Source organism: Pieris rapae, chromosome 19 (genome assembly GCF_905147795.1).
Source record: "Pieris rapae chromosome 19, ilPieRapa1.1, whole genome shotgun sequence".
NCBI lineage: Eukaryota > Metazoa > Arthropoda > Insecta > Lepidoptera > Pieridae > Pieris > Pieris rapae.
In genome coordinates, this window is record NC_059527.1 from 4212829 (window position 1) to 4228477 (window position 15649).

Sequence of the window (15649 nt, forward strand, 5' to 3'; positions counted from 1 at the left end):
GGAAATTGAAAGTCCATTTCATAAAATTAATGCAATCATTGAGAAATTCTATTCTGTTTGATAACAATTATTGTGATGAATTTGTCTTTAATTACTTTGTAGAATTTTTATTGTTCTGATAATAAATGGATTTGGAGATTTTATCAGAATCCTACATTTTTAATTTCTGTTGTTTATAATAGATTTTTAAGTTTGTAAGATGTCACATTGGTACTGTTATTTCAATGGGTATTCTTAATTATATATTAAGTGGCTAACTGAAAATAATAATTTCTATAATAAGCTTTAGATACTTTAATATATGTAAAGAATATCATATCTGTAACATCATTGTGTTCTTCTAATGATTACGTTGTACAATTAAAGTTAGTAGGGAGTCAATTCTGTACTTCGAGTACTTGTTTATTAGTTTTCTTAAGCCCACACAGTTTTCTACAAAATTGTTTGTAGTCTATGTAATTATAGCCATTTTTGTCCAGCTTCATTGGAGCCTCATCCAAAGCGTAGTCCGCTTCCTTTTCCGTAAAACGGTCACCCCACGTCATTAAATCATGGCGAATTCTGTGAAATGAAATAAGTGATTACATCACCGCGCAATTATCGAGATTATTTATTTCAAATAATAATATTAACATTATTGGTTTAGTAAGAGCCAACAACTGGCGCACACTCGGAGTTCCATTACCCTGCGTCTTGATATTTATATAGGGTCGGCTACCTGGTAAATTTACATGGTTTATAATATTATATTCTTTAAAGAACGCTGATAAATTAAATAAACGCCATTTAGGCTACCAATATGAATATATAATATAGAAAAAAAAAGTAAATTACATGTACAAATAACTTTATTCAAATTTATTCACAAATTTGACTTTTCGTAATTGATTGAATATTGAATAAAAAGTTGGGGAGGCGCTCAATTAGTTTGTATAATATTAATTATAATAATTATTATTTTCTCACAAAACTTCATACATGATAAGTTACAACTATTTATTAATGTATGTAAATAATTGTCATTCTTCTTTTGGGGGATAATTATTGTTTATGTGAGACTGATGCCTGCTAAAGGTTAGAGCATCTGTGTTACAGGTCATCAAGCCTCCACCACTTCGGATCGACAAAGATAATAAATAATAGAGAATAGATAATTATGGTTATAGTAGGTTGTAACATTACTTTAAATGTAGGATTCATAACTGAACTGTAAGGCATGTTATCACGGATTATATTATTATAAACACTTTAAGTTAAAGTAAATAGCTACTCATTGAATTAAAGCAGCGAAACAATTGTAATTGTCCTTGGAACAATCGCATAAAGTTGAACTAAGTAAGGACTATAGTTTTATTTAAGTTCAGACCGGTTTTAAGTTAGTCTGCAAGTTTATTTTCTTGGCGTGATCAAGTTGAGAAGTTCTGATTAAACAAAAAGAATGTTTCCTAATCAAGTCTAAACTTTTTCAATAAATAAAACATGAAATTTATTGAATGAAATAGAAGTAAAAATAACCTTACATTTTTCAATTTAAATTGGAATTAATTATTTTTATTTATAGACAAGCCTACACAATACGAGCGGGTACTTCACAGCCGGGATTCGAACTGACGACCTCAGAGTTGAGAGACGCATAATAACAGCCCATACAAAATATTACCACAACAATCAGAGGAAACATCGAAATCCTTTTTAATATTATGATAACGTTAACATACAATAGACGAGCAATCTCGGTAATGGCACGTCGACTCCCATTTTACAGCCGTAAGCTGCTAAGATCGACAAATGTCTTTGCATTAGTCTTGTCATTACATCTGTGAGAATTATGTAAATTGCTTCGGGGATCGTAAAACATTTATACCATGAGACATTTTGATAATGATCTTGATCTGTTAACACAGAAACGATATAAACCATAGACTGTAGAGTTTTTAGTTCATAGAGCATAGACTGAATTTGGCGCTAATGTAAAAATAGTTTTTAATTATAAATATATATTGAAAATTTCTTGCTTTTAATTATTTATGAATGAAGATATTGCCTGAATTATATATAAAAAGTGTTATTATACTGTTTCAGAGTATCTGACCGATAGGCTTTAATTTATTTATTTATGTATCTAGTAAGAATAGAAATGTATACGTATATTGGTGAAGTATGCGATTCCACAACATTGCTATACCTTACCAAGGTCCTTATTGTAATAAATTATAACGTGTCACGTGTAAAATATTAACATAAAGAATGCAATAAAGATTTCAGTGTGAGTTTGAGTTTAAATATTGAAGTTCATAATAACTAAGCGTACCTTTCTTCTGGTATGTATCCAGTGTTATCTGGGTCCCATCGAGACAGAGCAGTTACTAGAATTTCCTCTGAATCAAGCTCAAGCGTTTTGAATCCGAGTAGGTTGACGAATGCGTCGAAGTCTAATGGATTTGTGGCCTGTAATAAGATAATACTTTCATAAATTATAATAGGATTATACGATTTAACTACGGGACAATGTCCTTAGGTGGTTTAGCCACTTAGAATGTATGACTGTAAAGTCCAGTCACTCCATATTTTTGATATGAAAGTTTGTGTCCGTAATATGTACGTAAAAAAATTACCCAGTTTCATTTAAAAAATACCCATTTTCGACGACAACACACCTGTATATTATGAATGAAGAGAGGTATGTTAGCAAATGAAGATCCGTGGTACTCTCCATACCATTTACGATTTCGCTTTTCGTTATATTACACAAGTCTGTTTATGTGTAACCCGTAAATCATCTAGATGCACAGATAGATCATTCTAAAATTTATATAAATAAATACGATGTTATTATACAATTATTCGACTCGTGTATTTCTAAACGAAATGTTTGTTTTGATAGTGCTAATAAATAACATTAAACATATAAAACTTTCTATAGATATATCGTAAACAAACAGTAAATTTATTGAACGCAAACAATGCTCTGTTTAATTTGATAGAAAATTGTTTAAACAAATCGTAAAATATTTTTACACGAACAGAATTACTCACAACTGGATTAAAGTGTGGTTTTGTATAAATAAAACAGATTTATTGTCATATTTTTTTACAGATGTCTGGCATTTGTTTTGTAATATGTGCAAGATTCTTAAGACTTAGTTTAGTTTCTAGTTATTTATTGTAGTTAAAAATAAATGATCTTAAAAATATTTGAATTATAGTTCTAAATAAACGCACATTTTTATTATGAACGGTTTGAGGCGTTTTATTTTTTATTATTGTTCATGTATTTAATTATTAATTAAATAAAAATACCTAGTAGTTATAGTATGACGTTCAGAATGTTTAGAGAATATTATCAAAATATTACAGACAAACTTAAACTTTGGCTCTTTAATTAAACATAATTATTATTAAGACATTTTTATGCAAAGCAATAACAATTTTTCAAACTACATATATATAAAAGAAATTACACCACTTATAACTCAAGAACGGCAGAACAGATTTGGGTGAAAATTATGAGGTAGCTTAGAGCCAGGAGACGGACATAAGATACTTATATCCCGTTCGACAGCGTTCCCGTGTGACTTGACATGAAACGTCAGTCACTATAAAACGTGGTATAACAAAAAAGAATCAGACTTGGAATAACTAAACGCAATTTCATTATTAATTATTCTGATTTTTTGTAAATTTATGCGCTTTCAATTATTTATGCTATGTCGCGATTGGTTTCCTTAGTTTTTTCATTATGCATAAACTGTAAATAATTTAAACAACGAATTATAAAAATCCCATACTTGACGCTGGCTAATGCACAAACAGTGTTAGAGCCAAAGGGAAAAAAAAAAAAAAAAAACTAAACGCAAATGACAGCTATGTAATGACGTATAGATGACAATTTGATATTTGTAAGAAATCAATATTCAAACTATTTCTATTAAATAAATAATTAACAATTATAATGTAATGATAGTGCCATTGCCCATTCGAATAATGAATGATTAATGTAGGTATTTAATTTTTTTGTATTTTTTCCAATAAAAAAAAACCAGCTTATTAATTGCCATTAAGGCGGAACAAAGTTCGCCGGGTCAGCTAGTATACGATAAAATACACTTAAAATTTAATAAAGTATGTCTAAGTCAAGTACATATTTCTAGGCGAATAGCCATCAATATATACTGAACTGTACATAGTATACCTCCTTGAAGCCCAGTGGTCTGGCGCATGGTTTGTTAATTGAGTTTATTCCAGCATGATATTGCTCAAGCCAAAAACGGTTTTTGATTATTCTGTATAACAGTACAATACAGAAATACCATATACTAATTAAAAGTTCTACCTCAGATAGCATTTTGCTGACGGCGTGTTCATCTACATTTTCTCCTAAGCTGATAAAAGTCCCGCGTAGGTCGTTGTGATCTATGCACCCGTCACCATTCATATCGAATAGGAGAAATGCCTGAAAAACCAAACTCATTAAGAATAAACACTGAAGTATTTCATTTTAAAGTTCTGAATATTAATAAAATTGGTAGATGATGAGATGAATTAAAATTAAACATATAGAACACTAAAATATATATTACATATTTGGTCGCTGTGACAGTTGCACCCTTAATACTGGCAGCATTTTTGCGCGCAGTACCAGCTCTGGGGTCACTGGTACTATGTACCAGGTTCCAATAATTAGTTAGTACCTACATTGGAACTCCATGGCTCAGATGAGAAATGTTTCAGGTACAATGGAATGTCGACTTAACACCTATTAATATTTTTTCATTAAATGTTAAGATGTATCACCTGCTCACATGTTATAGTTACAGAACATACTCGAAAATAAAATTCAAGCCAGTTCCAGCTGACGCATATTATTAAAACAAGAGTAATATTAAAGTTTTCATAAGTCAATCCTTATACCGATACTGAGTTACATAAATGTTAAGAATTTAAGCTGCAGTACTTACGATAGTCTTACGTTATCAGTATATAATTATAAATGGAAGACTAATCTGATGTTAATTTTATGACATAAAACAGTATAGTATAACAGTAGTAACATTAGTTATATATAACAATAAAAATTACACTGTAAGCCAAAGATAGAATTCATAATATTTTCAAAAAAGCTATAACAGTTACAAAAGGAAAAAAAAACATTCAAGACATTTAACTAATATGTAATTTAGCTGTATTGTATGATGGTGTAATAATTATGGTATGTAATTGAGGTCGTGTATGTCGGGTCTGCTCACGATGAAAATCAAAATCTTAATTCGTTTATTCAGTTTAGATGAATGACGAAAACGTCTACAAAATTCGCGAAATAGCAAGACTACGCCACCCATTCGCAAAACTACCAGAAGGCCTTGTTCTGAGAAGAACGGGTAAGAAAGAGGTAGCGCTTTTAAAGAATATTCAGCAATAGCTTAAATAAGTCAAGGCTTAAATATTGGGTAATATTTTGTTCAGAGTAAATCCTTCAGTATATATTCATAACATATTACTTTGACTATTTTGTTTGAAACAGACATTCTGTTTACTCCACTAGTAGATTTTATCAGGCGGACGTGACCTGTTGTTTGCCGAAGCGATTATGTAGACGCCATGAATTGCTCTCCCGGGTTATTCGAGACTTTCTGCTTAAAAGTAATTGCAAATTTTGAACGTTTACGGAATAGCTTTCTACATGATGTAATGTATTATTCTGTGCGTAATGAGAATATGTAAAAATGGTTTTTATATGAATAGCGGACTTCCTCGATAAATTGAATATTATACAAAAACTAGTGACCCGCCCCAGCTACGCACGGGTGCAATGCTGATGAAAAGCAGGTTTTTATTATGTATTGTTATTTCCGTCGCTGGATAGCTCCGATAATAAACGCGACATATACCAGATAGACATATACCATCACGGACTTTTCTGTAAAACTTTTCAATGTGTACAATACTTAGTACATTATTTTGATAAAACTCGTAGGGTTCAGGAAAAAATGTAATTATTTACGACATCACATTAGAAACCTCAAAAATAACAGTATTTTTCCACTATTTAATGGATGTTATTATACATATAACCCTTCCTCTTGAATCACTCTATCTATTAAAAAAACTGCATCAAAATCCGTTGCGTAGTTTCAAAGATTTAAGCATACAAAGGGACTAAGGGACAGAGAAAGCGACTTTGTTTTATACTATGTAGTGATAATTTAATTATTGTAAAAGGTTTGAAGAAAACTCTAGTAAACCAAGAAAAATGTGGCAACTCATAAATGAATTATCTAAAAATAAACTGCATAGCAGAACTGGACCGGACAGACTTGAAACGGAAGCTGGCACTATTACTGACAAAAAAGAAATATGTGAAAGTTTTAACTCATATTTTTCGACCATTGGCTCAACCCTAGCAAATATGATTTCTCAAAAATCAAAAGTTATTCAAATTTTAGAAGAATGTAGGCTAACTGATAGAACAGAATTGCGATTTCTAAAACCAGTAACTACGAAGGAAGTTATTACCATAATTAAAAATTTTGACTGTAATACTGCATCTGGCATTGATGGTATTAGTACAAAATCAATTAAATGCGTAAAAGACATAATTGCCACAGAACTAACAGTCTGCATTAACTATCATTTGGCACGAGGTACTTTTCCCAACGAGTTAAAAGTTGCAAAAATTGTACCAATTCATAAGGCCGGAAGTAAATTTGACCCGTGCAATTACCGCCCTATATCAGTTCTCCCAGTGCTTTCTAAGGTCTTTGAGAAGATTCTTTATAAGCGCTTAGAGTCATTCCTTAATTCAAAAGATTTCTTTTACCAAAAACAATATGGATTTAGAGCCCAATCAAATACCCTCGCTGCTACAATTGACCTCGTAACCAAGATTAAAAATAAAATTGATCAAAAACAACTTGCCTTAGGTATATTTATCGATCTAAAAAAAGCGTTTGACACCATCAGTCATGAAAAATTATTACAAAACTTGAACTCACCGGTGTTACAGGCAAAGCACTTGAAATTTTTAAATCATATATGGAGAACCGTACACAAATAGTAAAAATAGGTGAATATGAAAGCAATCCCTGTGCCCTGAATTATGGCGTTCCCCAAGGATCAATATTAGGCCCCCTCCTGTTCCTTACTTATATTAACAGTATCTTTGAGTTGGGTCTCAAAGGAGACATCTCCCTTTATGCAGACGATACAAGTCTCTTTTACTTTGGAAACTCGGTCGAAGTTCTAGTAGCCGACGCTCAAAATGATCTCAATCGCTTACATGAGTGGTTTCAGTCAAATCTTTTAACTATTAATATTACAAAAACGAATTATGTTATCTTTGCAGCAAAAAATAAAAAAATAAATAATAATTTCGAACTAAAAATAGACGAAAAACTACTTGAACGAAAAACCAAAGAAAAATATCTCGGACTAACTTTGGACAGTAACCTAACCTGGAAGCCACACTTAGAAAAAATCAAACTTAAACTAATCCCACTCACAGGTGCACTACGAAATATAACAAATTGTCTCCCTCGAAAGGTGCGATATCTTATCTATAATTCTTTGGTAAAGCCTCATATCGACTACCTCATTGAGGTGTGGGGTACTGCAGTGAAGTCTTATCTAGATTCAATTCAAAGAGTTCAGAATAAATTAATAAAAAAATTATTTAACTATAAATTACGGACACCAACTAAAAAGATATACGAAGAAACAAAAATAATGAACATAAAACAAACGTACATATACTACACTTGTATTCTAATACGTAAAATATTAAATAAGGAAATTAATTCCAATATAACATTTGTAACAAAACAACAGACACGAAAGATTAACTTAAGACGCGCTAGTTACTTGGTGACGCGCCCTCCTAGAACTAACTATGGAAAAAGAAATCTGGAGTTTGAGGGTGTTTCAATTTATAATAAGTTACCATCGGTTATAAAAGGAGAACAAAGTTATGCCCGGTTCAAAAAGCTACTAAAAGCACACACAGTTAATACATACAAATAAGTGATTAAATATATGTAGATATAAATAAAGCAATACACCCCATTTCGATTAGATTTGCACCGCTAAAGTTTAAATATTAATTATTAATAACTTCTATTAGACAAAAACAAATAAAACCCAATAGGTACATAAAATATTTTATGAACCCATATAAATCATATAAATGTATTTACCTAAAATATCTTAATAGAACAATAAACTAAAAATAAAATAGTCTTATTAAATATATATATAATATAATATAGTATAGCGTAATATAATACATATAATATAATGTATAAATATAAAAAGTAATTAATATAAACCTGTTATATCAGGCTATGCCATCAATGCCACATCTAGTAATAAGTCCAATCCTAAACCTATGTTTTTGTTTCGAGTCTGTTGTGTCTACCTGCATTTTTTTTACTGTATTTGTTTTTGAATTTTTGTATAGGTACCTTCTGTGCGTTCTAGTAATAATTATTTAGTCTCTTGTAATGTTTTTTTCTCAGTAAGCGAATTTTTTTTTTATTCCTATGAGAAATAAAGTTATTCTAACCGTAACCGTATTTTAGGAGTACACAGTAGTTCCTGATATAACGCCTTAAACCAAAAAAGTATTTGTCGCTTAGTATTAAATTATTACATTAAATCATTGTTTAACTGAGGGTGCTTCCACATAAGTAAAAATTATCATTATTGATTTACATGAGTAATAAAATGAAATAGTCAATCGCTATTAACTAAGCTTTAAGAGGAAAAATAATACAAGTCTCTCCAAAACAGTAGGCACGAGGAATATTTTTTTACAGACAATAAACAATATAAAGTCATATATTTAAAATCAATGTATAATTTACCTCCTTAAGTTCGAAGATTTTATTCTCGTCCAGTTCCGCTAATATATTGGCAGAAACTTCCAAAGCTTCACGGGCTTTCGAACCGGAGCGAGCTCTCGGCTCAGGAACCGAAAGCTCAAAAGAGTTATCACCAAGAATAATCCTAGAAAATGTTATCATAATGTAAAATCAGATTTCTTATCAAGGAAGTACGGCTCACTCGACGTTTGAGATATGAGGAATTATTTTCATAATTTCAGAATTTATAACATACTTCCATAGCTGCATAACGTATTTATTCTCGATAACTTAATATAAGTTATATATAATAAGTTAATAAACTGACTAATTGTTATTGCGTCGTGCAATTGCCTGCATTGATTTGGAGAAATATTATCATGTATATACATGGTAGTTGTAAAAATGGTATATGCAAAAACCACTTTAGCTACTATTTTAATAGAGTAATTATTTTTTTTGCACGAGAAGTATTGGCCCAATGGCTTCAGTTTGCGACTATAATTCCTGAGGTCGTAGGTTCAATTGCTGGTTGATTTTCTGTATATGTACGCATCTAACACATGCGCGTTCGTTGCAGGCGGCTTATCTCAAATAAAAAAATCAACATGTGTCAGAGAAAAGGTTGATCACCAGAATGAATGATGAAATAATAATATCAAAGACACGGATGCAATCTGAGGCTAAGACCCAAATAGGATTAGAATGGATTATTAATCTCACTCTTTATCAAATTTTCTTTATTTCAAATCTCTTTTTCAAATCACTATTAGTTATTACTAGTTTTTCAAGGACAAATTTTCATCAAGATTAGAATTGTATCATTTATTTCAATTCATAGGTATTATAAACATTAAAATAAATTATAAATTTAAAGTTTTTAAAATTATAATAAAATCACTTATTTAAGTTCTACCATATCTAATGTTTTCAGACTTACCCCCCGTCAGCCACAGACTGCAGTAAATTCTCCTTGAATTTTTTTATTTCTTCCTGAGCGTCTGACTCATTTCGGCCGCGACTATCTTTGCGTTCTTTACTTTTCTACAAAAGGAAAGCAATTTTGTGGAAATTTCTTCGTTTAAACCTCATCTATGTATAAAATATCCCATCTCAGATAAACCTTTGAGTTATAGAGCAGTTTATTTCATAAAATTTATAAGTTTATCGAAGCTAGTGGAAGTTAAAATTTTTAGCTTTTCTTGAAGAAATTTATGATATTAAATAATAGGGATAAATATATTTTTATATATTGGACAACGTTTTTGAATAAAATAGCTCATTTAAATATTAGCAAATGTTGCCAATACAAATATTCGATTTAACATAATACATATTTAAAATCTTACTGTATTTTCATAAAGCTTATTGAAATTTATTATAGGACAGATCAAAACTCTAAAATGTAATTCACATTTATCTAAGTATCCAATTAAAAAAATCACATTAAGACAAATTATACTGTATGCAATTTCAACTACCACAATTTATTTTTGTAATTTAAAAAAAAAAAATGTAAAACCGACCCAAGTTTTCGCCTACTATCAGAAATTGCTTGAAAGCCTTACACACACACTTACGTTTTTAGTTTGCTTAACGGAATCTTGTTCCATATTCAAATTGAATTTAAAAAAATGGCTCAGATACGTGCTCGTGGCTTACACTAGAATTTGTGACTAAACAAATCGCCGGGATTAAATTTACATTGCAATTCCAGCGGTAGATAGGATCATTTTATTTTGGTTTCTAGATTTTCATCTTTACGTCAACTAATTAATCTTCAGAGTGGGTCATTTAGTTTTTATTACATATGCGAATATTAATTATATTTTTAGACGCCCAACTGGCTTTTAAATAAACACGATCTAGACACATTAAATAGAGTTTTACAAATTATTATATTTTAAAATGTATATAAATATTGCATTAATTACGCACAACTATATTAGTTAGAAGTTTTACTTTATTTTATCTTCCACTAGTACGCCTCGTTCGTATGTCTGTTTAGACTATTTCAAATCAGATTTCAAACATTGATTCTGTAGGTGACTAACAATTTATTCATGTATCAACGATATAACGTTAACAGCTAATTTAGTCACCTACAATTCTATTAATCTACCCAATTTCGATCCAAAGAGTAAAATCTTATACTATACGTAAATCATATCTAATCATTAATAACATGACAATAGAGATTGTGATTAAAATCTGAGTATTTGTTATGGATAAATTTTTGTCTAAAGTATAAAATCGAACAATAAATTGCTAACCCATCTCAAAAGCAAACATTATTTAACTGGCGAAGCACATTGAATTTTTAATTTCCAATGGCAAATAGCGGGAATAATTTCTGCCGTAATAGTTCGGTTTTTAATCAATTACAAGAGCATCTTAAATCCAAATGTTAGGAATTGTGGTAGCCGGATAGAATCCGCTTGCAACGAATAAAATTTAGTTCATGCGGTGCTCTGGGTTTTACGCTATTGTAATTAAACTATAAATCTCATATAGACGAATTGTTTGTCAAATTGATCAAAAGAATTAAAGGAATTGCTTGTAAGCGTTAAGTGACTAAGTTTTTTTTACGTTTTAGAAATTCTTGACACATTAATATCGTATACGTAATGTTTTGTACCAGGATCTTGTATGGAACACAAATGTATAATATACCTTATAAATAGTGTATGGGCACTAGTCATAAAACCCACATTTTTATAGTTACGCATTAATATTTGATGAAAAATTGCGAAACGCGTGACACACTTTGCCGTCTACGTGTTTGTCTAAATATTAATACAGTTGAATTCAAGTTAGTTAATGCTTATTCAACTCAAGTGCATGTCAACTGAGTGATATTAGTAACATAACAGTAGCCTAACTAAAGTGAAGTAATCTTTATTACACAAATGCTATATTTATTTTAATTTTCTACATAAATATACTACTATCCGAAAGACATATACGCATTGAATGCTTTTTATGTGACTTATAATTCGTCTCTTCATGTAAGCAAATTTTTTTTTCTTTATTAACGCCTATAACAGAAAATATATTATTTGGATTGAAAACACCACAAGAAGTCTACTTATCAATAAAATAAAAATGATGAAAGAAACTGGATTATTATTATTCTCGCTTCTGCGAAAATGAATTGAGGATAAATCCGAAAATGAATTTAAAAGTGGTTAAGGCACATTCAAAAGGTCAATCACCTATGTAATCGATTTTACTGTTAATTAAATCAAAATACACTAGTGTATGACCTACATTACAAGTGGATTTATTGCCCTTAGTTTTTGTGTTTTATTTCTCTATATGACAAATCAGAACAAAGAGTTACTATACTTATATGTATACTGTAATTATTTTGTCCTGGCTTCAAAATATTCTTAACATGAAAAATGCTACACAATTGTTAATCTTAATAAAGAGAAAATATGTTTAACACGCTGTTCCTGTATCTCTATCTTTATCTAATAATATAATAACTAATCTTTAAATGTTATAACTAAAATGTATAATTAAAAGGAGTCCCTTTAGGCTAGGTTCCAAAGATACTCACAGCGTTCCCCCTTTAAATAGCTAGATTAATTCTTTGTCCGAGGTAGATGCCAGCTCTTCGGTCTCCAGTGATGTCGACTAACCTTTTCCAGCACTCTGATAATATAGTAACTAATACTTTGCCTTGAAATAGTCTTAAATGCGCACTAAAAAATATACAATTGAGGGCGTAACTAATAAATAAAATTGGAAGAAATAATACATTTTAAAATGCCGTTCGTCAACATAACCCAAGCAAAACGAAAAAGTAACTATCAAATGTGACGATCGGCCGAGTCAAAATATTATAGATCCCCCATCAAAATTACAAAAAAAAATATTTTGTAACTAACTAGGTAACCAAGTACACTTATGAACGTCAAAAATATTAAATTAATTGTAAATTTACATTTACCATCAGTTCGCAAGTCAAGGGCGTAGAGCGGGCAAGAAGAATTGGTATTCAATAAAAATACGAAAGCCTTGTTACATTATGAAAATCACATTAATTTAAACAACGGCGTTTATGCCTATGGTGCTAGATCTTTTTAGGTCTGGGCCTAAGATTTCTGTGTCTGTTCCGAGATCATTTTTGATAGGCAAGTAGGTGCGTTCTGTCCCTGACACACACCGTAAAATTTTCAGCTTTTTATGGGTCGTGTTAAATGCGTACATATTTACACTGATAATCACACATGGGTACAGACTAAGACTTCAAAAGTAACCCAATCAGCTAGCAGGACCGCTAACTATACCAGAAACTATTCGACGACTTAAAAAGCGGCGAGACATTTTTGACCAGGACAACCAAAGACTGAGTTTTAATAAGAATAGGCAGGCTCCGCTGGGAGTAGCGCCTAACACGTCAAGAAGCACTCAACGTATCTACTTATAGTCGCAAACACTGATTGTATGATTCATAAATTAAAAAAATGCGTCCACAGACAGAAAGTCCACAATCGAGACTTGAAACTACTAGGTTAACTCTGCTCTTAGCTAGGGGGTTTAAACTATAAGAAATTGCTCCGAAGAAAACGTCATACAAGTTATAACGAATATCACAGTTCTTCAAAGTATACATTTTTAACTAGAAAAATATTTTATTTAATTAGACGATTGGTAAAGTTATAAAATTGATTGTCATTTTATACGCATAATGCATTAGTATTTATATATTAAACAAATTTATATGTAAATTCGTTATGTAGATACATATTCAAAAATCATAAATATCTTAGAACCTGGATTTATCTTTAATATTGAAATTATAATTTGCATATTAGTTATATATTATATGACTGATTCTATTCATACCTCTAGAAGTATTTTTTTAAAGAAACCACTAGTCTAGTATTAGTCACTAGTAACAGTTAAAATGAATGGAAATATGTATATTAACATGTTAATAAAAACCGATTTTTTATGAAATGGAATGGAATTTTATGAAATATGAAAATTGATGCGAAATGGTTAATAGTGTCATATTTCACCTCTTCAAAAAAATGAAGCAAGGTTTGAAAGTAAACGCAGGTGCTATGACATGAGAAATGATGGAAGTTACAATCGGAAATATTGGTCAAGTTTCTGATAACTAATGGTTCTTTTGCCCATGACGATGTACGGAGATATATCGTATATGGAACAAAACAAGTGATAGCCTATAGACAAAAGAATTTGTCTTTAGTGTCAAGTACTTTCTTAATGTGTTTCGCTTGAACAGCTTATTAATAATAATAAATAATTCGTTCACACCTCTCAATATAACACAAAACATTACATCTCCAAATCTAAATGTTAAGACAGTCTAATTAAGATTAGAATTCGGGAGTCGGACTACTGATATATAACTAATATATATTCTGCTATATAAAAATTTACTATTAATTTATTTCTTCTGTATAGATTATCAGTATCAGTCCATATTCAGCATTAAAAATTTTAATGATTGTAATAAAATTTTGAAAAAAATGAGTTGATACATCAGTATCGCAATTGTGATATTAGCAACCATAAACCATGTTTAAAATGTATCATTTATCTCAAAGAACTCGATAAAAATTTAAAAAAAAAAACTTTTTACTAAAATAAAATCGTTCTTGAAATTTCAAGAGCTGAAACCTCAATTCGAATGCGATTTACGTTCGTACTCGAGTGAAAACAAGTTCATATCGTCGCCTGTATTTACGACTGCGGGGCTCACAGTCTCGCGTTAGTGTACCGTATATAAAATACATACATGTATTAAATGTCTACAGGCGGGTTCTTTACCTAAATTTGTTTTAAGGTATAAGAAATTTTCCTCAAAGGAAGGAAGATAAATATATATTTATAATAATAAATAGTTGTAACTGAAAAATAAATAAAGAAAAATATTATTAATTTGCGTACTATTTGAACATTAGAAATTCTTACATTAGAAAACTTATTTATTAGAAAAAACAAATATGCAATAATAATGATTTCAAATACTCTTGGTTCTCATGAGTTAATTTAGGATAAATTATAATCTGAGGCTAGCTTAGAATATTTTTAACTTGAATTTTGTATAAGAGGAATTCGTTTCACTTTGATTTTATCAGTAACATAATAAAGTCAACGTTACCTATATTAAAAAGGAAAAATTCACCCTGTATACATGCATAGGCACTTAAGTATAAGCTACATTTATAGACGCGTCCTTACTTAACCCTGCTGTTCAATGAAGCATAAAAATGTACTTAATTTATCTTATACTTTGAGAAAATGTAACCGAAGGCTTGCGTTATGTTTCTAAGGTTGCGGCACGTGTTTGATCAAAATGAAATTGGTTAAGAACAATGTTTTACAATTCAATAGACTCGATTTTTTTTTAAATTGCTGTTACAATGACATACATTGAATCGCGATATGGAATCGTGTTTTCGAACGCATACAACATCTCGGAATCAGCCACTGATTGACTTGATTAGACTAGTTGAGTATCCTCTCTTTCTTTCTCTCTACTTTCTTTCTCTGAAAAAGGCTTCAAAGGTATAGGGCATATATGGGCAACCACCGGCCCGCGAGATATCTTGAAAAAACCCAATTAAAAAATATTAGGTACTTATAGTCACGGGAGTGAACAGTGAGGCGGCAAATATCCTATCAATTAAAAAAATTGCCACCTTACTCTTTGACTATCACCGCTATTTGACAATCAAAACAATCAACAACAACAGCCTCACGGGCGACACATACAAATATTTATTATTCTAGACTAGTTTATTCCAGAT

The 15649-nt window shown here is 30.4% G+C and overlaps 1 protein-coding gene across 1 annotated transcript; it reads right to left on the reverse strand.

Moving 5' to 3' along the window:
* Nucleotides 1-279: 279 nt before the first annotated feature.
* On the reverse strand, nt 280-10565 carry LOC111001153 (myosin regulatory light chain, smooth muscle). The gene is made up of 6 exons (XM_022270880.2): nt 10436-10565; nt 9796-9899; nt 8859-9000; nt 4334-4453; nt 2312-2448; nt 280-561 (listed from the first exon to the last, which is right to left on the reverse strand). The coding sequence occupies exons 1-6, from the start codon at nt 10466-10468 to the stop codon at nt 378-380; spliced, it is 720 nt and encodes a 239-aa protein (XP_022126572.1). The 5' UTR covers nt 10469-10565; the 3' UTR covers nt 280-377.
* Nucleotides 10566-15649: the final 5084 nt, after the last annotated feature.